Source organism: Meles meles, chromosome 15 (assembly GCF_922984935.1).
Source record: "Meles meles chromosome 15, mMelMel3.1 paternal haplotype, whole genome shotgun sequence".
Lineage (NCBI taxonomy): Eukaryota > Metazoa > Chordata > Mammalia > Carnivora > Mustelidae > Meles > Meles meles.
Genome location: NC_060080.1, coordinates 11,129,447 through 11,155,962, shown reverse-complemented (window position 1 = coordinate 11,155,962; position 26,516 = coordinate 11,129,447). Strand labels below are relative to the sequence as shown.

Sequence of the window (26,516 nt, the reverse complement as noted above, 5' to 3'; positions counted from 1 at the left end):
ATGCTAGAGATCATCTTGTCAGTTGTTTCTAAGAAATAATATAACTATTTAAAAAACAAACCTACTGAAATTTAGGTATTTCAGATGAAGATCCTCCCCTTGAAAGATATTTCCTGGGGACTATGCATTTATTTCAATGATGCCATCACTGTTCTTTTTCCTTGTTTCGTCTGTTGTTAGGTTGTTTTTGTTTTGGAATTTCCTTCAGAGTCTGTAGCATATTCACTGGCATGGCCTCTGGAGTATTTTCATCTATTGAGGGTGCTTTGGTTTTCGGATACAGACAAATGCATGTTAAATGGCGTGAAAGATTAAGTCAATTACATGATTTTAAAAAACTCGATCTGACTGGAAGAGAATCAGTAATGGGACTGATGTTCACAGTGGGCCTCAGAATGGCCCCAAGCACAACTCTAAGAGGTGTGGACCTTCGGTAACTAGGGCAAAGCCACACACCTGAAATATACGGCTTCTGAATCTCGAGGAGAAAGAGCTAATATTGATGAGTGGGTTCACATACACTTATTTGAAAATTGGCTTCCATTGTGCATAAAGAAGGGAAGTATCTGAAAACAAAATGGGGGTCGGAAAAAAACTAGGTGAGATTACAGTCGTAGCTCACTTTGTAAGAAACTACGTAAGAAAGGAAATTAACAGGAAAGAATTATTAGTATGTGATACTATTGGAATTTTTTCCTCCCGTCCGAAATATGGGTCCTGAAGGACTGTGAGGCAGGTATCAAATGGTAGATAGAAGTCAAGTGGCAGCCCTGGGATTTTGTGTGTGTGTGTGTGTGTTTGTATAGTATGCAATTTCTTTCTTTTTTTTTTTTAAGATTTTATTTATTTATTTGAGAGAGAGAGAAAGCATGCACAAGCAGGGGACTGAGGGAGAAGCAGACTCCCCGCTGAGCAGGGAGCCCAATTTCGGACTTGATCCCAGGACCCTGAGATCATGACCTGAGTAAGGCAGATGCTTAATCAACTGAGCCACCCAGGCGCCCCCAGTATGCAATTTCTGCACACTAAGTAAATCTTTCTCATACCTTCCAGAGTGTTCTGTAAATTAAACTTACAAGTTTCTTCTTACTTTATCTTCTGGTGTCCAGAATATATAGCTAACCCCTTCATCCTTTAGTTTTGATAGTGTCCTAGAACACACTCGCTTCTTTGCTCTCCTATTTGTACAAAATTTGGTTTAGGCCCTTTGCATTGTAGTATTTATTTATTTGGAGACTTTCTTTTGTTCCAGTGTGTTTATCCCAAAGGGCGGAATCTGATTCTTATTAGTGAAATGTCTGGTTCAGAGAAGGTTCTCACTGATACGGAATGAAGGAATGAATTTGCCGATGGGCCTTGAAACGAGTAGTTTTTGAGTAGGAAACCCTCTGATATCGTATGATTCCTTGGAAGTCCTGAGGCTGACCGGTGGTCCAACTTGGTTCATAAGGTTGGAGAAATCAGAGGATATGAGTATTTAAAGAGGCAACATTCTCTCTGTAAGGCACAGTGGAGAAAGCTCAGTTTGTTCCCCCAGGAGTCATCCACAGGAGATTTTGAGTTCTAAGTCAACTTTGGACACTTGCTGGTGGTTGCTTAGCCCACCACCATCTCATTGCCCAGACTGCCAGCTAAGCCCAGATTATATAAATGACTTAAATTTCAGTTCAAGTAAGACACAATTAGGAAGGTAAATTTTCTGGAAAAAAAATTATGTGGTGTATTTCCAAAGTCGAATATCATTTACTTTGGATTATTCACATATTGTTCTCCTTCATTAGTGCAGATCATGAGAGTCTGTGTTCTTTAAAAATAAAGGATTTACATTGTGATTATATACAACTACCTGGTATTTGTCACTAAGACCCTAAATGAATGGAATATTTCCTTATTAATGCAAGCTGTATATAAACACAGATTTTGTTAGCACTGTGCTCGCCTGAATTAGAGCCATGACATTGATAGGTTGTTGCTTATATAAAAAATGTGGGAAAGTTGTTACTCATTGGGATCTATTTGAAGATATTATATAATCAAGGCTAGGGTTTTTTGTGGCGTGAAATGAAGAGGGATGTTCTTGGAAGGAACAAAACCATCTTCATTGTAGTAATCAAAAGACTGATCCAAAATTTGCACTCACAGCTGTTTTGTTGCTTTGATCTTCTGTGCTCGTATGCTTATTTTCCATATTAAGCTGTCCTTGATATCCATAATTTTATAGCATGGCCTGGGTCTTTAAAACCAAAAGATCAGCTGTAAGAAACCATTGTCACTGATCTGTTTGCACTTAGACTTTGTACCTGCATTAACGGAACTTTCTCTTGTTTAAAAACATTAACAGCACAATTTGAGTAAGGCAAGGTTACTATTTAATAACATAATTTCCTGTGATCTGTATTTGGGTAGTGTTAACAGACATTTGTAAAAGGTCTTAAAGAGTCCTCTGAAGCTAATTATCTGTTGAAATCATACAGGACTAAAAACATGGCACTTAGTAAGTAACTATGAAGGTCATGTAGATCCTCAAGTAAAATGATGCTTTTTTTTTTTCCCCTACCTTCAGTTCTCTTGCAGCTGGCAAGTGATGCTTTACCAAATGACATGACATTGGGTCTTGCTTATCTCCTTGCCTTGCCACAGGTAAGTTTCCCCTTACCAAGAGAGGACTTCATGAGTAAACAAAAACCGATGCTGGAGATTTTTCCCAGTAAATTGGTCATTAGAGGTTTCAGTTCCTTTTCATTGTTCTTATGTGCTGAAGGGACTGTGGTATCGGTATTCTGAGAGCAGATGCCTCCACTTTAGCTGACGTCGTAATTTCAAATCTTCTTTTACATGCATAGGACCTGCCTTTACAGTATCTTCTGCATTTGAACGTAGTCCTCTTAAAGTTGAGCTTGAGAGGATGCGGTGGAAACTTTGAGCCGAAATTCTCCAGTGATGACTAGAAATGTAATAGTTTATGATTTCCTTAACTTCCTTTCAGCAGAGTTTGTTCTGTCGTGTTCCTTTCTAGGTGTTAGATGCTAACAAGTGCTTTGAAAAGCAGGCCCACTCTGCTCTGTCTCTCCAGTTGGCAGCCTATTACTGTAGCCTGCAGATCTACGCCCGCCTGGCTCCGTGTTTCAAGGACAGGTGCCATCCCCTCTACAGGGTGAGTCCTTGTGGTTTCCACTCGATTAACAAGCAGAGTTAAAGCTTCTCTAAAATCGTTTAAACATGCATTTACCTCTTTGAAGGGACTGGTGTGCTTTGTATCCAGAACATTCTCCCCGATGGGTGACACCCCTTGCCTTTGCTCTGTGGGACAGAGTTGTTTTTCCAGGCATCACGAAGAGGCAGTTTCCAGTGTGTATTGTGAATGCCGATTCTTCCCGCAACTTTGCTGTCGTTTATGTTATTTTGCAAAGTGCTTAGGGCAGGTTAAAGTAGTAGGAGAGGAGAAATGGAGAATTGACTTTTCAGCCCACTCCCCGAAAGGAAGATGGCTCCAACTTAGGACTGGAGACACTGTAGTTCTTTGAGCAACGCTATACTTGGATTTATTTTAAAGCCAGAAATAGGGGAGTACTAGCTGGACAGATGAAATGTTGAAACCTGCTGCCAAGCTCCAGACAATTTTGATATAACTTTATTGTTGATTTCTGAGCCAGAGAGTCTAAGCGTGGCCTCGGATTACATGTGCCACCTTTTGTGGACACAGAGGTGTGACAGATGCCACGAGGTCTAGCTGTGTATACCAGATTTAAATATCAGCCTCGGGAAATTGTCTGTTTCTTGTACTGGAGTATTTTAAGAGAACTGCCACCTTTAAGAGTATATAAGCAAATAGATCAGACTTTCAAATCCAGTCTGTGTGCCAGTGAAAGGTTCCGATTGTGCTGAGGCGGGATTCTTTCTCCCCTGACTTCATAGCACACTGTCAAGAAGGAATTTCACAACCCAAGAGCGAATGAGAGTTCTAGCTGTCTCAGCCACCCAAAACATGGCTAAGCACATGAAAACATTCCATTTGTGGCAAAAATCTGTGGCTTTCCTTCATCAGTTTTTCTTTAAAGAGAGTAAGGGCAGTGGGGAGGCTTGGGGATAACCTCCCACAGGCTTGCTGTTATTAGACATGGACTGTCCTCTGGCATAGTTTGAGCACGATGACATTTGGCCAAGAAAGGAATGTTTTCTTCTTTTTCCAGTTAATAAAAGATACTCCTTATTTTGGAGATTCTGGATTTATTTTGTTTTGTTTTTGATAGCTACTGCCGCTTTGTACAGTTACTTTCTTCCATGCTCTAGTAACTTTCCTTTGTTCTGTTTTTATATCTCAGGTATGTTTTTATGTGAAATAAGAAATTGACCTACTGTGCTATCAATTGAGGGAAAGAAGTGATTATATAGGTGGAAATGTGGCAGGTTTCCTTCCGGAACAGCGTACTTAATGGCTTTCTTACATTCAATCAGATGGCTGGCAAAGAATGTTCACGGCGTGTTTGCTGGAGTCTGCTTCTAAGTACCCTATCTTTCATTAGTGCTGAGCATGGACCCAAGTAACCATTTTCTCTAAAGCTCCCAAGTGTGTTTGAAACACAGCGAAGCTTTACTTTGACCAAAAGCATTGTGCCTTGTTACAAATATAAGTCAGTCACGTCTTCAGAATGTACTTGGCTGAGATTTCCGAGTGGGTACCGTGGCAATGGGATTCATCTCTTTGGTTCCTGTGTCCGTCGTCTGTGTTGCGATCGCAGTGTGCCCAGCACTGTGCTCCACTTTCCGTGGATACAGAGGATCGAAAGGCCAGTCAGCTGGGTACCTTGTGTGTGCCCTGGGCTCTGAGCGTTAACATGAAAAGACGGTTGTGGGTTCCTAAGCCCAGCACTTACTATAAATGCGTAGAAGACAGTTGCGTATGTGGGGGTGGGAGGGTCTCCCCGAAGGAGCACTGCAGACCCACGCGGCCCAGACCACATGTCCATCCTTAAAGCGCCAAAGAACTTTCTGCAGAACCACATTGTGGCCCCACTTCAGTTTCTTGGCAACCTTAGTTAAAGTAGTCCCCTTGAAGAAATATTCGAGTACAACATAATTTTTCCCGTTCTAAATTATTTTGTCCCAAAAGTTAAAAGTCCCAAATCACGTACTGTTTCTGAGAGAGGTAACTTAGGAGAAGACCATTAAGTTGCACCCCACTTTTATATCTGAAAACTCATTTCCTTCCTCAGATGCCGCCATCGCTCCATAAGGCACCCCATTCGAAATGTCCACACCTGCAGCATGGGAGGAGACAAAGTAGAACACTGAAAGCTAAGGGCTAGAAGTGAAGGTGCTTTCAGCTTGGTTTCTTCTGTGTTCCCAGCAGCTCTTTTCACTTAGTAGAAGTGGGAGCATTTTATTTCCAGTTCTTGTATTTTGTATATCGAGTGCCTTATGTGAAGGACCTAGAGCTTGGCATCGTGGTAAGAATAGTAAGACTTGTTCCTGCCTCTTTTTACCCTTAACTCCAGTTTCTGTTTCTTCCTTCCAGCTTGTGGCACCCCACTATTCAACTCTTGGCCTTGTTCTTGTCACCATTTTCCTATCAAACTATCTTTTCCTTGGAAGATGTTCCTTGGAGCTCTCCTGTCTTGCCCCAGCCCTGGGCTTCTGATTCTTGGTTGTTAAGACAGCTCATACCTACCCTCCCCCTGCCAGCCCATGGCATGGTTCCTAACATCTGCTCCCCTTCTCCTTTTGGGCTGCATAGCAGAAGGCAGGTGCTGTTCGGGGTCATTGCTTCTGGAGCAGCATTAGGTCCTTGTGGGAACAGAAGCCAGGAAAGTCCATGTGGCCCAGTGGTGATGCCTCCCAACATGATTTCTAACTTCTTGGCTGCTCCAGACAGAAACAGGTGTGCCCTCCAGTAGTGTTAAGGCAGCACCGGCTCAGGAACCAGCTCCTTCTCCAGGGACTTCTTGGCAACTCTCTAGAAAGCATTGTGTTGGTTGGTAGTCTCAAAGGAGATCTGAAGAGTTAGAAAGTATCCGTGATTTTTTTATTTTTCTTTTTATTTAACATCAAGATACAAAGTCGTTCTGAAATTCTTCCAGGCAGACGTGTTTACAGGGAGCTAGCAGATGTGTGAATAACAGATGTGTGAGCACCTGTCCCATGTCCTCAAGTTAATTCAGTCCCCTTGCTTCCTTCACCCGAACCACTGTAACAGCCTGGTAAACCTCACCCTGTCTTCATTTTTGTTAGTTTGTATCTTTTCCCAAACGTCTGTCAGAATGGCCTTTCTGAGGTGGAGACCCGGCCATCCTGCCTTCTGCCTCCAATCCCTCCATGATTTCCTGTCGTCCTGGCAAGGTCTGCACGTCCCCCACAGTCTGACCTCTGCCTGTTTCTCCAACTTCATCTTCCTTTGTTCCTGCTATGCCAGACCACTTAAATCTCTCAGGTGTCCTGTGTATTCTCTTTCCTTGTCTTCAAACCTGTACTCTGCCTGCAACATTTCTTTGCTTATTTAACTCCTTGGTTCAGGCATTACCTCACCGGGCAGGCTTCGCGCCGCCTGCCTCTATCCTGCCGCCTGCCGCTATCCCGCCGTGCTCCCAGGCCATGTCTGGTGCTCTTCCGTGGGCTTTGCCCTGCCCTCCACTTACCTCAGTCATAGCTCTGAAACACTCCCTTGTTTGGAATTTAAGTACTTCTCGTCTCACGAGATGATGAGCTGTTTGAGGGTGTCTGTGTTGTATTTGTTGGTTTTCCTAATGCTTAGAGCAGGACCTGGATAATAAAAGGGAGTAAATTAGTGTTCACTGGATAGATTATTGAAAACTAATGAGTAAATCTGTAGCGCATGTGAAATGATTGAAGTGTGCGTGTATTTGTTAAAGTATTTATCAAGTGATTACTTTATGCCAGGCAATGTTCTAGATCCTGGGGAAACACGAGTGAACAAAGTAGTGAAAACCCTTGCTCTTCCTGGACTTACATTCCATTGAGGAAAGGACGTCATAAGCAAAATAAGGAAATAAAATATATACTCTGTTAGATGGTGATAAGAGCTATGAAAACACAAAGCAAAGAAGAAGAATGAGAAGTATGTGTGTGTAGAGTATGATTTAAACAGATTCAGAGAAGATCTCAAATTGCGAAAGTGACTTTTGAGGAAAGACAAAGAGATGAGCACAGCACCACGAAGACGGAAGGGGAAGAGCGTTCCACACAGAGAGACCAGCAGTTACGGCAGTATCGAAGCGTCCCTGTGCCCATATACGTACTGTGGGATTTTCTCACAATGTATTTGAGACGGTATTGAAATTTTACTTTATAAAACTCAAAGTGTTGAAGAGTTGCCTGACTCCAGATGAAAAGGACAGAAATGCCATCTGTGAGCAGACTCTTCACTGTGACCAGTAAGGTTTCCTCTGTTTGGCTAAGAAGTGTCGAAAAGAGTGTGTGTGTGTGTGTGTGTGTGTGTGTGTGTGTGTGTATGTGTGTGGAGGGGTTGGATAACAGCAAGGGTGAACTTAGGGGCTTGCCTATGGGAATTGTCCATGGGCAGGAGGAAGATCAGACTAACCCCGAAAAGCCATCGTTTCTCTTACAATGGCCCTCGCATTTGTTCTGCCCCTTGACCCTTTGAGCATCCCCATTTGGCGGAAGGTAAGACTCTGATAAATCCAGTGGCTCGCCCCAGGTTGCTGTGGTAGGAAGGGACGCCTGTCACTTCGCGCTTCTGCTTCCCAGCTCTGCCTGCTTTGGCTTGGACCCGAGCGTCTCTGGCTTGGAGGCCCCATGAGTCATGTCCAGCCGGACGTTCCACTGCGGCTGCCGGTAAAGTCGCCGCTCCCTCGTGGACCAGGGGAACCCCTCAGTGATCGGGCTGGCTCCTCCTCACCCCAGCGGCCATGAGCCCGACACCAGATCTTTCGAAGTTTATGTTTGAGCTCCTCAGAATTTCTCTCTGAAGTTAACATCCCTTCTCACACCGCTGTGCCTCTGCAGGTGTAATTTCCCCGCTTAAGTGCCTCCGTCTTCTTCCCACTCTCAGCATCTAAGTCTGAGCTCGAGAGAGCCTCCTGTGTGGAACCTTCTCTGCTCCTGAGCAGACCCGGGCCTCTCCCGTGTCTTACTGCTCTTGTGCGGACGCCCTGTGAGCGCTTCTTTGTGCTGTTGTCAGCGATGCACGGCTGTCTCCTCTCCGTGTGGCGATCTTATTTGGGGACAGGGACCCCATCTTTCTCTGAATCCCCAGGACCTCACCCGCTGTGGCTCCTCAATGGCTGCTGATTGGCATGTGCATAGCTTCTGGAACCATTAGCTGCTGTGGGTCGGGGCAGCTTCACACTTGGGTTTGGGGACCTCCGGCTTGCTTAGGTTGGCGGGACTTAGACAGGCCACCAGAACCAGATGTCGTAAGTGCACAGGAGCTGTCCATGGACCACCTAATGGCTCATGATTCCAGTCTTTTCAGCATCTTCCTTTGCATAAAAGAGCTCTGCTGAGTTTGGAATTAAATATAACAAACTCCCGATGAATCACCGTAGAAATTGAAATAAAAGTAGTTTCCATTTGTTGCCCACGCATAATAGCACTCAGCGGAGCTAGCTTTCACTCAATTGTCACTTTACCTTGTTTCTGTTTTCAGCCCTCCCATTCTCTGCTTCCACCCCCTGGAGTTCTGAGCTGCGGGAGGATAACTTAGGTAGATTTCTAGGTTTGAATGAAAGTACTGATAGAATCTGTGGGGTTATTTCTGACAAAGGACCTGTACATCCCGATGGGAAACCCTGCCTGGAGCCAGCCAGCCGGCCAACCAGCACAGGCCCTGGAGCTTCCCTAGCTTATCTCTGGAGGAGGCCATCTTGCCTCTACTTTTCTTAGTGACAGAGGACAATGATTGGCAGATGGTCAGCTGGAAAGAGTCTTCTCTCCTCATATTTGTCCTGATTGACTTGTTTTTATATTTAAGAAATAATACACACATGGCCATAAAACCCAGTTGATGAGAATGGTAGACAGCAAAAAGTCAGTGTTTCCCTTTTGGTTCCTTCCAGAAATAGTTTATGAACATGCATATGTATGTCAGTTTTATATGCAAATGCGAATAGGCACATTGTTACCCTGATTTTGTTTTCAATTATACCTTACCTTTATAATTATTGTAAATGCATCTCAAAGTGTGATCTTTCCTAGCATTCTTTTTAAAAAGTTTCAGAAGATAAAATCGGTTAAAAATGGAAACATGTCCTTTAGTTTTATATGCTAGAGAAGCAAACCCAGCAGGGGATCGAATTCAAAACTTTATGGTAGACTATTTCTAAAATGTGGTTTTTTTAAGCCACTAATTGAAAATACTAAGTAGAAAATTATTTCAAGCAAATAACAGCCCTAGAGGGGAAACACACCACCTGTTTAAAACTTCCCAACCAATATTACCAAGAAATGGAGACTATTAAACCCAAATGGATTTATTACCTCTACTAGTAAGCAGTAGATTAAGTCATGGGGCATTCCGTAGTCATGAATATTTAGGCGTAATTTTTTTTTTTTTAACAGGGACTTGACCATATTCTTTGAAGAAATTATATTTTATTCACCCCCTGAAGAACTGCATTGCCAAATTTGGGGGGGGGAATTAGAATAATTTAATTCTCCACACTTTCTGTTCAAGTTTTTGATGCCTTTTTATGTTGTTAGTTTTTGCAGCCTGTGATGTTTTGCAATGTCACTTTGAATACTGAATAAGGCAGATTTTGAAGCTACCTGTAAAGTCCTACAAAAGCTTCCTAGAAGCCAAAAGCTTTCATACCCTTGTATCATGGCATTGAGCTTCGTTGGGAAAAGGGACAGAGCTTTGACTATACCCTACATACACAAAAGCAGCGATTTCAGATGTCAGTTTGGATGGAGAACACTGAGGAAACCTGTTGGGAGCGTAGGGAAAAAGGGCCTGATGTTGTGGACAGGGCGGTAGATGAGAGGCAGGAGGTTTGCCTCGCTTCTTCGCTAGCAGACCGTAGCTGAGGCTGCGTGGAGGGCAGACTGGCGTCTCGAATCCAGAGCCATAGTCTCGAATGTACATCACTGGGTTGTATGAGGGACAAATGACATTCACGTCAAAGTGCTTAGACACTTGAGTGCCATACACTTGGGGCTTGAGTGAATGAATGAAATGAAGCTTTGGGGTAAGTAGGGGGATGCTTTGGAGTATTTTGAGAGAAAGTATAAGCTCAGGGGAAGAACTTATTAAAACTTGAATATTGGAAGTAATCACAACCAGTAAAGTTCCTTGAGGAAGAGCTGGAGGTGGTAATGGTAATGGTAAGAGGATAATTTGCGTAGAGGGCTAGAACTTACAACATGCTAATCCATCTAGCCTCATTTAATCTTTATGAAGATTCTATAAAGAAAAAAATGGCTTCAATTTTAGTAATGGAAAACACGAAGCTCAGTGAGAAGAGCCAGTAGTCAGGGTATCTGATGCCCGTTCCTGTGGTTTTTACCCGTAACTGATTTTCCTTTTTCTTAGAAGCCTTTGCGAGTTGTCCCTTCTCATTAGTATTGTGTTTTACACAATAAATTGAAGTTTTGAAAACCTTCCTGTACATTTAACAAGTATTCGATGATCCATAAATTTGAAGACACTTGGGAACCTATCACCAAAGAATTAATTACCTGCTCCTAGTCACCACCATTATTAGGACAGAATTTTAAAACCAGGCATGTTTATGTCAAGGGGTTGAACAGAAAAGGGTATTCTAAACTCTCTCTGTTGTCATTAGAGAAGCAAAAAATGAAAGACTTGCAGATGTATCTTGAATCAAATATTTAGTTGGGTACCTACTATTGTGTGTCCTCTAGGGTCGTTTGTATTGCATATGTGTGTGTAAAGGGGATGAGAGGGAGAATGCACATGTGTGTTTAAAAAGCAAATCTAGATGTAATATGCAATGACAACATTAAATCCATCAGTGAAAGTTGATCATTTGTAGAAGGACTCTGATACCAAACCTTAATTACATTTGGTGGGAGGTCTGCATATACTGGGCTTTCCAGGATCCTTGTAATTTCAGGGGGTGCCTGGGTGGCTCAGTTGCTAAAGTATCTGCCTTTGGCTCAGGTCATGATCTCAGGGTCCTGGGATCAAGCCTCACGTGGGCTCCCGAGTCCGTGGGGTGTCTGCTTCTCCCTCTCCATCTGTCTCTCCCTCTGCTTGTGCGCGCGCTCGTTCTCTCTCTCTCTCACTCTCTCTCACTGTCTTTCTTTCTCAAATTAAAAAAAAAATGTTTTTAAAAGGATCCTTATAATCTCAAGAGCTACACCTTCCTTGTTGACCAAGTAGAAAAGGGTGGTTTTGCGGGGAGGCATTGTGCTTGGGAGTCACAGGCCACCCTGCTACTTAACCCAGTGGCCTCGGTCAAGTGTCTCCTTTTGCGTCTGTAAAACATATGATACTAGTAGAATCTGGTCCCACAGAATTGTTAGTATTAGATGAGATTCACTACATGTGTGTTTGGTACTATGCCTGTCTCCACACTGAAGACTATTAGGTGTTTGTTCTTAAATAGTTCTTAGTATGGTGAATGCATTTGATGTATAAAGAATCTGAAATAAAAAATACAGAGGGGCTGGGTAATTTCGACTTAGTAAAGGGAAAGACATTGAAGTTGTTTAAGCTGTGTCAGAATATACTGGCTTTAATTCATTAGTCTGTGGTTGTACTTGGAGCAGAGATCTGCTCTGAAGATTTAGTGGCGGGACACACGAGAAAAATTCCACACCTGGAGGAATTTCCAAGGATTTATTTTATTTCCATGGTTGAATTCCTATACATTCATAGCATTTTAGCCTTCAAAGGGGGATCGTCCGGTGATGTTCCTTTGTTTTACATCCGAAGAAACTGAGCCCCTGGAGAGCCATGAGAAAGGATCCCTCTCTTGGCTCCCTCCGTGGACTTCCCATCACTCTTGGTCTGAGACCCTGCAATGGTGCTTATAATCAGAAGCCTTCTGTGGGTTGTTTCTGTGTATGTGTTTGTCTGTCGCTGCTTTTTAATTCCTTGAGCGCAAGCTCTAGGCCCAATTTGCTTTCTTAGAATGAGGGACACAAGAGTACTTTAAAATACTTTGTTTTACTTGTGCCCCATAACAAAGCATGAGGAGGCTGTGCTTATTGACTCCTATGGGTAGGAAACAGATAGGAAATTATTGCCCCGAACTGCATCTACTGAGTGAGGGACCTGGAGTGTGCAGTACCCCTGACCTGAAAGCCACCACTGCTGTCCCTGTGCTCCCCTCTTAGCTCACCTGATTTGTGCGAGAGAATCTACTGTGCTCTGGAAGAGACAAGCTCATGAAGTATACATGGTCTCTGCCATAATTTAATAAGCTGTAATTTAATATTTCTGAGAAAAAGCAATGTAAAATAAATTGTGTAGTGGAGGTACAATTAAAGTGAGTGGCTTTGAGTAAATCCCACAGTCCCATTCATTTTCAGAATACCTGCTTCATGCCAGGCCTTGGTTTGTGTGTTTTATATATATTGTCTCTCAGGCTTCACACAACCATGCAGGCTGCGTTTTACTGCCATTTTGTAGATGACACAGCTGAGTTCGTGGTTGGTAAGTAAGTCAGCACAAGGTCATCCAGCTAGGACCTTCTGCGGGTCCATGCTGATTTCACTAGGCCGTGTCATTTTCTTCATTGGCAAGTACATGAAGATGAAGGTTGTACGTGAAGACTGGAAACTTTCTGTGGGATGAAGAAAAGCCCACATAAATGTTAGTAATTATGCTCATTATTGCTTTGTGCTACCATTTTGGAGCTCTCCCCTCAACTGGGTCTTGGGATTTTTCCATAAATTGTATCAGAATGCAAAGAGAATAGAAATGAGAAGGCATTACACAATCGAGGTCAAGTGAAGAGAGTGTAGGTCATTCTCCCCAAACAGGTACTAAATCCCTGAGATGCCAGAAAACAAAAGGTAAAACCTGAATGTGAGGAAAACCTGTGGGAAACCCTTGAAACAATGGAGGTGGTGAGCTTCATGAACGGGTGGAAAGCAACAGCCTGGCAGAGAGGGGCTCGGAGTCCCACCCAGAGATAGGCTGCATGGGTCTGGCCTCTCCTTCCCAGTGCTTGGGGCGACTGTAGACTGAGGGCTTCGGTCTGAAAGCACAGGGTGGGAGTGATTATGGGAGAAAGCTGTCCTTGTGGTGGTGACTGTGGGTTTGCAGCTGGAGTGCAGAACCGGGCCGCAGGGTGCTCTGTGAAAGGACGGCTGTGGACGAGCTCTCCTGCCAGCCTGAAGCCCTGCTCATGGCAGATGTGCTCTCGCTCTCTCTACCTCTAGGCAGAACCGTACTAACCAGATGAGGTATGAGGAAACAGGCAGCAGTGGTGTGCACCCGGAGACGGGCTGGCCAGCCCTGGAGTGGTGTGGCCCTGTACCACATCACTTCCGGCCTGGCTGAGCCCTTGGTGTGTGACTCTGGGTGCTGCCCAAGGTCAGTCAGTGAGCAGAAAGGGGGTGGGGGTGAATGTCAGCTGTAGAGGTGGCCCTGGGAGTTGAGGTGGCCCTGGGAGCTGAGGCGTGGGATCCCCTTTGCCTGAAGCCATGGCCAGAAATACCATCCATATGCGGTGGATTTCCACATCTCTTCTAATGGCAGATAGATTTGCTTCTTTCATGCCTTTTTTCTGTCAGGTCTTAGCTATGAAGGCCTTAGCACCTGTTGTACCCTTTACTGGAATTGGTCTCACTGGTTTTTGCTGGCCTTTTTTTTTTTTTTAAAGATTTTATTTATTTATTTTTCAGAGAGAGAGAGAGCACAGGCAGACAGAGTGGCAGAGGGAGAAGCAGGCTCCTTGCAGAGCAAGGAGCCTGATGTGGGACTCGATCCCAGGACGCTGGAATCATGACCCGAGCCGAAGGCAGCCGCTTAACCAACTGAGCCACCCAGGCATCCCTTTGTTGGCCTTTTTAACTGCTGATACCTGAGCAGTTAGTCTGAGCATTAACTCTTCCAAGATGTCCCAGAAACGTGGCCACGCCCAGCTTGTCTGTATTCCCACAGCACCCCGTGCTCACTGGTGTTACACCATTTTCCAACTGCTTGACTGTGTCTCCAGATAGACTGCATTCTCGGAGGAAAGGGTCACATCTTCTTAGTGCATCACTTGGCACAAAATATTTGAACGAATGAAAGATGGTCTCATACCTTACTTTGGAGAGGTGGTTTTCAATCCCAAGTCTTTTGACTTGAGATGCCCTTAATCTGTGGTTTTTCCAATAGAAATGAGTGTATGCATAGCAGTAGGGAAAAAACATGGACATTTTCCTCAACTCCACCTCCTGGAACCCAAGAAGATTTCTTTAATTGGTTTTTATTGGCACTCCCAGACTGTTCCCTAATAGGATCAAGAGAGAAATATCAGGCTGGGTTTGATAATGTAGACTCGACACTGACAAATCTCCTGTGTAGCTCAGAATAATGGCTTACACATCAGAAATGCTGACAGCTTACTATAATTAGAGGTGTTTCTGAGAACCAAAGGTAGATTCTGGAGTTTTTTCCTTATTTGCTTATATTAAAATATAAACCATGTCTTCCCAAGAGTTGGGAGTGATGGAGATACTGTTTTGGAGTATCAGGCTCCCTGTTAAATATCCCCAAATTTTTCATGGTTGAGCTGCTGTTGCTTCGTTGACACCCAGACCAACTTTAGTGTAAATAAATGTGGCCAATTGATCACTTATTTTTCTTTCCTGTCAGCTGTTAGATTCTGGGTTTTGTTCTATTTGAATAATTTTATTGTTAGAGAAGCTATTAAGAATTATAGAACAATATTCCATTGAGCCCCAAACTGAGCAGAGTAAAAATTGGTTGGGTGCTCCCTTATACAACTAAAAGTTTTTATGATTTCAGGAGCAGGGGTGGATTTTTTCCTTAACTTATCCCTGCAGAAAACACTCTTCTACTTAGTTTTCTAGGCATTTATAATGGTGGTAGTGGAACTGCTGTTTTGTTACGAGCATACTTAGATGGTCCAAAGAAACTTTATCCAGGTGCAGTGATGACAGATATTACTTCCAGGGTAAATTATAAATAATCAGTCTAATGTAGGATTATGGTAGTTGAAAAAAGCAAGTGGACATTATTTTTTAACCAGTTGGAGATTTTTAAGGAAGAACAGAGCAGGAGTCCAGAAACCTTCCAGACTCAGCTCTGTGTCTTGACTTTGTGGTCTGAAAGTGTAACACGTCTGCCATTGATTGCTCAATGCCTTGATGAATCAGCAACAGGGGAAGAGCCAAACACTGTCCAGTAGACATGGTCTCTTACTGCTACTTTGTCCTGTTTTTGTTGTCACTATTTTTGTTACAGGCTGATCCCAAAGAGCTAATCAAGATGGTTACCAGGCATGTGACCCGATACGGACATGAAGCCTGGCCGGAGGACCTGGTCTCGCTGACCAAGCAGTTGCACTACTACAACGAACGTCTCCTGGATTTCACTCAGGCTCAAGTCCTTCAGGGCCTTCGGAAGGGGGTGGATGTGCAGCGGTTTACCGCAGACGACCAGTACAAAAGGGAAACTATCCTTGGTTTAGCAGAGTAAGCAACACCTTTGTCTCAACGAAGGGATGGATTTAAAATGTGAAAGGGGGGTGCCTGGGTGGCTTAGTTGGTTAAGCATCTGACTCAATTTCGGCTCAGGTCATGAGATCGAACCCCGCTACAGGCTCCCACACTCAGCAGGGAGTCCGCTTGAGATTCTCTCCCCCTCCCTTTCCCCTTCCCCGACCTCCCTCTCTGTCTCTCATTTTTCTTTGTGGTTATGGAATGCCCCCTTGTTTTAATACTGGTCTCCATTTTTTAGTTTAGATCAAGTGAGAATTACTTACCTGTTAGGAGGTAGAGAAAGCAGGGGGGAAAAAAAGAAAACACAAATTAAAAAAAAAAAAAAAAGGTGGGAAAGTGTGTTCGCCCACAATGGTGGTTATTAAGTAGATTTGTTTTGTTTTTAAACCACAGTTTGTGGAGTGCTTACCATCTGCAAGGAGCTGTGGTAGGTGCTCTGTAAACTATATTGAAATGTTATTCAATTCTCATGGTAACCCTATGACATTAGATGTCATCCGCATTTTATAGCTGAAGAACATGAGGCTTCAGAGTGTTGAGTACTTGGCCCAAGTTTACAGGGGTGGTAAGATCATCACTGGGACGTTGACCTTGACTTCTCACGTAACAAAGCCATCCCCATCTTCGTGGTGCCTCCTGGCCTCCCCATACTGCCTGATTGTGTTCCCAGGAAGGCACCTACATGTGGTTCAGTCGAGCCTTCCAGCTTTTGAAACTAAGGTTAAATTGTGCCTATATTTAATGGTTTTTCTTCCCTCTTGGTACAGTACTTTAAAATAACAAAGATGGCCCTTAAGAAAGTGGCAAAGTAGACTTGGCACTCTGTAGTGAGTTTGTTTTAGCCTGAGCTTCTTTCCTACCAGACGACACCCCAAATTCTCTTTAGACTAGGCAGGGAATAGAGTGATCAAAGAAAAGGTAGAACAATCTGTCCAGGATTTAGTAATTAAGAGAAGTACGGAATCACTTTTCCTTTGCCCCTCTGTTCTCCTGGAGATTAATCATTTCATTAGAGTCGTTTAATGTCTAATTGGAAAGTGACCAAGGAGGTCATTTAATCCAACCTCCTCACTTTTGGAAGAGGAATCTGAGAACCAACTTTACAGAGTTTTTCAGGGTCACACAGCCAGGGTGGTGAGCCTTGGCTTCCCATTGCCAAGTCCAGTGGGCTTTTCCTCCAGGCGTTTGAGAGTCCTTGGTGCCATACTCTTGGTTTCTTAGAAGAGGATGATTATGTAGAATAAAGATTATAAGGTAAGGCACATCTTAACATCGTCTATTACATTTTGCTAGGGTTATTGTCCTTGATTTTCTTTTTTAAATATCCAGCTAGTGTATGCTATTTGAAGTGTCCTAAAGGACAAAGACCTGCTTTTGACAAACATGTAATATCTTCTACACAGTTTGTTCCTTAGGAAAATACACAACAGCGTTTGAATGGCTTGTTTAAAATGTCTGAGCATCCGTGGCAATTCTGATTTAGCAATTCTGATGCTAGCAATTCTGATTTAGAGGTGGGAGTTTGGCATCTCACATACAAGAAGCACCTGCTTCCTCGTGTTCTGAAGTTCTACCTTCTCTACCTTTAGTTGTACGCAAGGTGACCATTCTTCATATTCTTACTAATTGCGTATCCATTTCCATGGCATCTACATTCTGCGGTGTATGTGTCCTTCATTGCCTGTGTCTCTTACATGATCGCTTGGTAGTGGTTCGTCAGAGTAACCTTGAAGAGGGCACAACATCGCTTGGTTGCTTACCCCCTTCTCAGGTGATAAGACTGTGAGTACTTGACTGTGAGAACGTTGACTGTGAGTACAACGTTCGTGTTGTCAGGCAATGATTCGGACTCCCCTAACAGAAAGGATGAATTGCTAATGGTTGCTATCCTTAAGGATTTCTCATTCCATCGTGGGGAGAGGTGTAGGTACTCAATAAATACTTTAAGAAATTTTTTTTTTTTAGGGAGAAGCAATTTTTTTTAATTAATTTTTTTAAATTTTTTTATTTGTTTATTTACAGCATAACAGTGTTCATTGTTTTGGCATCACACCCAGTGCTCCATGCAGTATGTGCCCTCCCTATTACCCACCACCTGGTTCCTCAACCTCCCACCCTCCCCCGCCCCTTCAAAACCCTCTGGTTGTTTTTCAGAGTCCATAGTCTCTCATGGTTCATCTCCACTTCCAGTTTCCCTCAACTCCCTCTCCTCTCCATCTCCCCATGTCCTCCATGTTACTTGTTATGCTCCACAAATAAGTGAGACCATATGATACTTGACTCTCTCTGCTTGACTTATTTCGCTCAGCATAATTTCTTCCAGTCCCGTCCATGTTGCTACAAAAGTTGGGTATTCATCCTTTCTGATGGAGGCATAATACTCCATTGTGTATATGGACCACATCTTCCTTATCCATTCATCCGTTGAAGGGCATCTTGGTTCTTTCCACAGTTTGGCGACCGTAGCCATTGCTGCAATAAACATTGGGGTACAGATGGCCCTTCTTTTCACTACATCTGTATCTTTGGGGTGAATACCCAGCAGTGCAATTGCAGGGTCATAGGGAAGCTCTATTCTTAATTTCTTCAGGAATCTCCACACTATTCTCCAAAGTGGCTGCACTAACTTGCATTCCCACCAACAGTGTAAGAGGGTTCCCCTTTCTCCACATCCTCTCCAACACACGTTGTTTCCTGTCTTGCTAATTTTGGCCATTCTAACTGGTGTCAGGTGCAATGTGGTTTTAATTTGAATCTCCCTGATGGCTAGTGATGATGAATATTTTTTTCATGTGTCTGATAGCCATTTGTATGTCTTCGTTGGAGAAGTGTCTGTTCATATCTTCTGCCCATTTTTTGATATGATTATCTGTTTTGTGTGTGTTGAGTTTGAGAAGTTCTTTATAGATCCTGGATATCAACCTTTTGTCTGTACTGTCATTTGCAAATATCTTCTCCCATTCCGTGGGTTGCCTTTTTGTTTTGTTGACTGTTTCCTTTGCTGTGCAGAAGCTTTTGATCTTGATGAAGTCCCAAAAGTTCATTTTTGCTTTTGTTTCCTTGGCCTTTGGAGACATATCTTGGAAGAGGTTGCCGTGGCTGATATCGAAGAGGTTACTGCCTATGTTCTCCTCTAGGATTCTGATAGATTCCTGTCTCACGTTGAGGTCTTTTATCCATTTCGAGTTTATCTTTGTGTACGGTGTAAGAGAATGGTCGAGTTTCATTCTTCTACATATCGCTGTCCACTTTTCCCAGCACCATTTATTGAAGAGACTGTCTTTTGTCTATTGAATATTTTTTCCTGTTTTGTCGAAGATTATTTCACCATAGAGTTGAGGGTCCATATCTGGGCTCTCCAAGACAGCGTGGTACTTTAAGAAATTTTTAATTGACAATGCCCTGGTAATTCTTGCCATGACAGACTTATTCCATCCCTGGGCCTCCTTTTTGTAGTCCATGAGCGAAGAACGGTTTTTACATTTTTAAAGGTTTGTGGAAAAACAAGAATAAAAAAATAATAAGCATTTGCTGCAGAGACCGTATGTATGGCAGCGAAGTCTGAAAGATTTATTAACTTGCTGTTTACAGAAAATGTTTCCCGACTCCTGGCTAATCAAACATATAAGTAAATGTCCTGGTTTTCTTTGCTAGGCTGTATGCAGTCTTAGCAGTATCATTTAAAAAGAACAGAGATTTCATTTCTCTGCCTGTGGTTTTGTCCACCAATCCTCCAACCAATAATTTATCTGCTTGGGGATATAGGGCCATAATAGTCTTCCTAGAATGGCTTTAATGTGGGCACCCTGGCCCAGAATTCTTCTTCTTCTTCCTTTTTTTTTTTTTTTAAAGATTTTATTTATTTGTGTTCGAGAGAGAGAGTGAGAGGGGAGAAGTCAGAGGGAGAAGCAGATTCCCTGCCAAGCAGGGAACCTGATGTGGGATTCGATCCAGAGGCTTCAGGGTCATGACCTGAGCCGACGGCATTCACTTAACCAGCTGAGCCACCCAGGCGCCCCCAGAATTCCTGATACACCTGAAGGGCCCCATCCCCTAGTTTAAACCTTCCATGGGCTCCCCACTGCTAGAGGATAAGGCGCAGGCCCCTTGGCTGACCTCCCCTCTGCCTCCTCTCTGGGAACTGCCTCGCTGCTGTTCCGATTGCGTGTCCTCCAGACTTGAGCTCAGGTTGGCAGTCACTGGCTCATCTCTGCTGTCCGGATTTGAAGTCCTCGCTGGTGACATCCCCTCTGTTTTATTTGTTGGTTCACATCTCACATTGTCCACTAGGGCTACGCTGTGAGTTCCTCAAGAAATACCTGGTTCAACTTTCTGTCCTAAGCGGCTAGCACAGTGCCCGGCACTAGAAAACATAAACATTTGTGGAGTGCCCGCCTCTGCTTTCTCAGAATGTAGTGCAGTGGAGAGAGGTGTTTCCTTTGTACTGTTTTTTGGCTACAGGCTCCGGTGTCTAGATCAAAAATTTTCACGCTCGGTACTCTTTGGACTGGATAGCGCCTTGGGGGAGAGCCGTTCTGGGCACTGCAGGAGGCTCGGCCATCCGCTGCATCCCTGTCCCCCACCCACTAGACGCTGGTAGCCCTCGCCCCCTCCGCTCCCGCCGTGATAATCAGACACTGTCAGATGTCCTGGGGGCGCAGAATCCTCGGCTGTGAACCACTGGTCTAGGCTGTTCCTTCCTCAGTGGCGGTGCACCACGGTGAAAACGGGGCACTGGAATTCCTTGGAAGTACTTTTCCTGAATTACTCTGAAACGTCTTATTAAGGACTGTGTCGACTGTACCCCTCGCAGCTGGAGAGAGTCCTAATGAACGTTTTCTTGGCTGATTAAGGTAATGTATTTCTCTTCTCTCCCTTCCCCGTGGCTGATGGACATTCTCGAAGAACACTTGAGGAAAACGTCTACAGCATCGCTCTTTCTCTGGCGCAGCGTTACAGCGTCTCCCGTTGGGAAGTTCTTATGACCCATTTGGAGTTCCTGTTCACTGACAGTGGGTAAGCACGCGATTCCTATGTGCGTTTATTCCCCTGTTTTCTAGGATTCCATTTTAGAAGGATCTTGAAGTCGTCAAGTACAGTGTCACGTTTCCTTTTGAGCTATAGTAGCCCAATATCTGGACATTCTGTCTTTATACATTTCCTGTGCACATTTCGGTATTCCAAAATAGTCTGTCACTTTTTGCCTTTCGGTAATAATAGTCCCGAGTTACATTAATATCCATGCATTTATGCAGAGGTAGGTTTTCTGTTTTGTTTTTGTTTTTTTTTGTTTTTTTTTGCTTTTTTTTACTGAGAATCTGTTGCCTATGAGGAACAGTGTTAGACACTTGGGTTATAAGAGTGAGCAAAGCAGGCGTCCCAGCTGTCTTGGAAGCTGTAGTCTAGTGCGGGAGACAGACTGTCATTGAATAATGACAGACGAATGTGAAATTACAACTGTGACAAGTGCCAGAGAAGAGAGCCCAAAACAGGGGATTTGGCGAAGTTAAGGAAAACTTTCGTGAAGCAATAATGCCGGAGCTGAGATCTAAATATTGCATCACAATTGTGTACACTACAACGAGATGGAAACCCTTTTCTAGGGAGACAAAACAGTTAAGTGCTAAAGCCTTTTGACGGGAAGTAGCATGGTGCGTGTGAGGGCCTGACAGGTGGACAGCGTGGCTGAGGTCCAGAGAGTCAGGAGCACAGTGTGAAAGGGCCTGTGGAGAAGCCCGGAAGCCAGGCCATGGGCAAGACTGCAGGCCTATCACTTGAGTCATAGGAAACTGTTGAAGGATTTTGTAAAAGAGAGAGGTAATAGGATCAGGTCTACATTTTGATAAGATCACTTTGGCTCCCATGTTGAGAAAAAAATTTTAGGAAGACCGGTACAGGCATATAAAAACGAGTTAGGGAGCCACTGAGACAGGTGACCATAACTTGGAGTAGGGTTTTGAAAGTCTAGAGGGAGAGATGAGAATGGCTTTCAGAGTTATCTAGAAGGTGAAACGGTTAATACCAAATGCATTGATTGATGAGGACCAATGAACGAATTCAGTGAGAGGGGAAGGGTCAAGATCAGCTCTAGGACCTTACTGGGTCTGCCTGCTGGGTGGTGACGTCCTTTGGTGAGCTGGGTAGGTAGCCATAGTTACTGACAAGACATTTTGAGGGGAGGTAAAGAAAAGATAAGGAATTGGGGGAAGTTACACACCTTGAAATGCCTAAGAGGAAAGATCATGCAGACAGTGGATCTTACTGCTCTGGAATTCAAAAGAGAAGGAAGAGCCGGAAATACTAATTTGGGAGTCATGTGCACATAGATGATGAATAAGTTATGTTGTGGGTATGCGTTGGGAAAGAATATGGAATGAGAAAGGAGAGAGACATGAGACACACCTTGAGGACCTTCTCCCTTTAATGGCGCATGAAGGGCTCCCAGCAAAAGGGACAGGAGAGCGCAGGCGAGAGGTGGGATGAAAGAGATGGGGCCTCTTTGTGCCAGGGAAGCTGTGGGAAGAGAGGGTTTAAGGGAGGGAGTATTGAGTGGGGCCAAATCCTGCGGAACAGTCAAGAATTGCTTATAATTCAGCATTTTTAATTTTTATTAAATCTTTAAAATGTTAGCATCGACGCTAACATTTATGAAAATAGTATTTATGAAATCGCTACACGGGTGATAGTGTTATCTGTGAGAAATATTGCATGACCTCACCATTTTTGAACCGCAATAATATGTTCAAGTCAATGTTTCTTATGCATATTGGCATTTAAAAAAATACCTTGGCATTTTATTGAATATCTTTTTCCTTTCATTGAATGTTACATAAAAGGCTGTCGTATCTGTACAAGCAGGATGCTCCGTTGGTCTCTGATAATTATGAATTATCAGGCAATCTGGGAACGTGCAAGACTGTTCACAGCATATCGTTCCACCTGATCGCAGTGTGATTATGCTGGCACAGCGATTACAAAAGCAGGAAATCATTACCTCCTGGCGTCACTACTTGTGAGTGACAAAACACCTAATATTGATTCAGAAGTGGTGTTTAGTGCTCGCGTTCTTCACTTAAAAGATGTGGTTTGCCTGACCATTTAATCAGACTCGGTAACATAGGGGTTTGAAAGGAGCCTGGTTAATACAGTAGGAATAGCCCGGCATTCACTCATTGAGTCAGTGCCTGTGGGAAGGTAATGGATCAGAGTCAGAAGAAAGATAATGGTCTTTTCCTTAAGATTTTGTTTTCCTATCCCTTTAAAAAGCCATTCTCTTTGCAAAGTGGATTTCCCTGTATTTTCCATGCTCTTTCCTGCTGCTTGAACTTGGAGATGTTCCCGGCTCAGCTCCAGTCCGGGAAGGCGCCCCGACGGGGCTGAGTGAGGCCCCCTGTGTGACAGAGCGTGACCCTCCGAATCAGGTAGCTAGCTCAGAGCCCACCCCCTCGCTCTAGCTGTTGTCCCTGCGCGAAATCATTCGATTCTCCGAAACTCATTTTCCTTAACTCTAAGGTGTCATAAAAATTAAACGACTTCACGGTAAAGTAGCAAACCTGCGTTCCTTTCACAGTCGGTGCTTCACGAGTGGTGGTTATTGCTGTGATTTCACTCCCCGACGAAGGAGATAATGGTTGTGAACACCCACACTTGAAGTCCGGTCTCCTTCGCCCTCTTATTGTTCCTCCGGTGTTTTCCTTCTCGGGGGTGCTGACTGCCTGTGATGGCTTCGAGCGGACCTGTGTGCCTGGCATCCGCTCCGGCTGGCCCCGCTGGCCCGCTCAGCCTCCTCTTCTCCTGGGCCTCATTCAGGGCTGCTGCACCCCTTACCGCAGCCGGAGCAGCCAGCCTCCCTTCTGGGCTGTTAGGCACCCGCCGGTGGGTTTTACCATCACTAACATCCAGTGTACGGTGGCTTCTCGGGCCAGGCCACACTTCGGGGTCCAGGTCCACTGCCCATGATCACAGCTGTGCAGCCGTGAGCAAGTCTCCTCGTCCTCTTGAGTCACTGTTTTCTCAGTTACCCGACCCTCATGCTTACCTTGTAAGGGTATAGAGGTGAGAGAAGTCTGTGGCAGGTTTGCAGCTGGGCCGCTCTGTACTACTGTGGCAATATTCCGGTACCGTTCTTGTCCGTGCTGCTGACTCCATGAGCGTCTTTCAGTTTTGGACACAGATCATTTTTGGAACACCAGAGGCTACTGCTGGGTGATCGAGTAGCACCGCATTTGTTCATTCCTTAAATATTACTACTTTTATAGTGTCTTCCTAGTCTAAGTTTAGGTTTAAGTGCTGGGTAGGACACGTCATTACCCTCACAGAGCCTATGTTCTAATAGGGGAGACTCCCCCAAACCCCAACCCCCACTACCCCAAACCCCCCCCCACACACACACTTAAAAATAGCCCAAACATAAATTGCTAGTCATGGTAAGTACCAGAAAGGGAATACACAAGGAGCAGATAGCAGTCTAGGCAGAGGGTTCTGGGGCCAGGAAGGTCTTGGTATTTTCAGTAGCTACGGAAAACCATTGAGGCTGGAGCATATGGTGCCTCTGAGCACAGGAGAAGTAGATGGGGGTGAGAACTACCTCCTCTATCATCCCTGGTAACACCCTCCATTTCCCCCCTTCTCTCTCTCTCTCTCTCTCTTTAAATATTTTATTTATTTGAGAGAGAGAGAGAGAGAGAGGGAGCATGAGAAAGGGGAGGGTCAGAGGGAGAAGCAGACTCCCTGTTGAGCAGGGACTCGATCCTGGGATTCCAGGATCACGACCTGAGCCAAAGGCAGTCGCTGCTCAACCAACCGAGCCACCAAGGCACCCCCTTTTCCCCCTTCTAATTAAACAACAGATCTGAAGGCCATGCAGCCTACACGTTCAGTTCATTCTGCTAGCCAGCCACCTTCTCGTCACCCAGGTAATTTCCCAAGGGATTTTCTTGGGTGTTGGAGATCATGATACCATCTTATCTTCTCTGTCAGTTGGTTTAGTACTGTCTCCTTAAGGCCCGTGGCTGGGTCCCCTGGTCACAGGGAATCTGTGCACTGCTGTTTTTCACAGTACCTTTTGGTCTCAGGATGAGACCTGATGAGCAAGGGTAAGCTACAGCTGTGGGAAGATGAATACATTGTAAGGTGTTTGCCTTTTTTATGAATTGAAACAGAAGATGCGCAGGACATATGTCCCAGGGTTGCTGCTGCTGAGAGTGGGGATGTGTCCAGAGAGCCACATGGTAAAGGATGCTGAATTCTGGCCTTCTCCTCCCTTAAGCAAGCCTGGAGTAGTGTGAGAATATTTAGTCTGGAGTGGGGATTTAAGGCAGCTCAGCTTGTTAAAAGTAGGTCATAATGTTGAAAATTAAGACAAAATAAAAACTCAGGACCAGGAAAAATCTGTTTTAGAGAAGGAGGGTTGAATATAGATATTCAGGTCCTGGGTTTTATACAGTTGTTCAATTTGGTTTTGATCTCTCTTTCGGCCTAAGGTGGGGAAGAGATCACGACCAAGACTGTGATTTGCATTGTGCATAAGAAGAAACCTACCATTTCTAAAAGTGGAAGTACTAATTACTGCTATTACCAAATTGGAAGCAACGCCTTCCTTACATCTGTAACCCCCCTTCCAAGTTAGATCGTTAAGGCCACTTCTCCCCCACAGAGTCAAAAGCTCCCGATGCTGGCATAAAATGTAAGCAGAAAATGCATTTTGGCTTGTTTCCATCTTGTGGAAAGTGCTCAGGCTTCGAATCCTGCACGTCTGTCTTCAAACACTGGCCTTTGACTTCCTGCTTACATGTCATCGCTAGGCATCCCTGTACGCAGTATGCAGGCCTAGGTTTCCTCATCTTCAGAATGGCTGTTCCCATTCCATTTGGCAAGACGGCTGTGGGATTTAAGAGATTTGTACAAAATACCTGGCATGTAGTAGATGCTCAAAAAAACTTAGCGACTATTGTCACTTCCGGAAGCAGACCATATGTGCTGAAGCCATTGTGACCACTGCTAGCCTGACTTTGCACATCTGATTGTTGAACGGTTGTTTCTCAAGTCAACATTGACATTAATTATAAGGCAGCTGCTTGTGAGCCCTTAATGCCCAAGGGCTCCATACATGGTACCTATGACTATTTCTGTGCCATGGTGTTTTTAAAAGTTTTTTGCTAGGTGATAATATGAGACTACATAAACTAGTCAGAACTGGACGGGTTGGGATTGTCACTCTAGCGGAGATGAAGGCTGTCCTCATGGCTTGCCCCACCATACTCAGCTCATATAAAATATCCCACAAAGAGGGGTGCCTCTGTCGGTCCAGCGTCTGACTCTTGGCTTCAGCTCAGGTCATGCTCTCCGTGGTGAGATTGAGCCTCGTGTCAGGCTCAGTGCTGGGCCTGGAGCCTGCTGAAGAGGCTCTCCCTCTCTCTCTGCCCCTCCTCTCTTTGTCTGTCTGTCTGTCTGTCTACCTCTCTAAAACAAAACAATACAAAACAAAAAAAAAACTTAAATAAAAAAATATTCTGCAGAGGATGTCACCAAGTAATTGTCTGACAAGAAATAGACAGAGATACCATTGGTCATGCCATCAACTCTGTAGATGAGCTGGGAAAGTTAAATTCCATTTTTCAGTTTGCAAAGACACTTGGCCAAAATGGTGGCAAAGCTGAAAAACGCCGTGATGATTTTGATCTCATCTTTCTTCCATCGCCCTGTTCAGCTGTCAGGCAGCACTGCAGATCAGGTCAGCTACACTGAGTTCATTCTGAGGTGTTTGGGTGGTGAATACCTTGGATGGTTTCCCTCAGGTCGGCGGGAAACTTAGAGGGTAGAATTGTCTCTTTCCACAGGCATCTCTGGGGGAGCCTTGTTCACCCAGGATTGTAGTGATTAATTTGGACCCAAAT

At 44.3% G+C, this 26,516-nt stretch overlaps 1 protein-coding gene across 2 annotated transcripts in view; it reads left to right on the top strand.

Moving 5' to 3' along the window:
• The window catches only part of NBAS (NBAS subunit of NRZ tethering complex), a 339,756-nt gene that overhangs the window by 215,090 nt on the left and 98,150 nt on the right, over nucleotides 1-26,516 (top strand). For both annotated transcript variants that reach the window (XM_045979111.1, XM_045979112.1), the window contains 4 exons: nucleotides 2,564-2,640; nucleotides 3,017-3,154; nucleotides 15,365-15,594; nucleotides 20,527-20,637. In XM_045979111.1, the coding sequence (XP_045835067.1) occupies nucleotides 2,564-2,640; nucleotides 3,017-3,154; nucleotides 15,365-15,594; nucleotides 20,527-20,637 (556 nt within the window). The remainder of the gene's footprint in view (nucleotides 1-2,563; nucleotides 2,641-3,016; nucleotides 3,155-15,364; nucleotides 15,595-20,526; nucleotides 20,638-26,516) is intronic.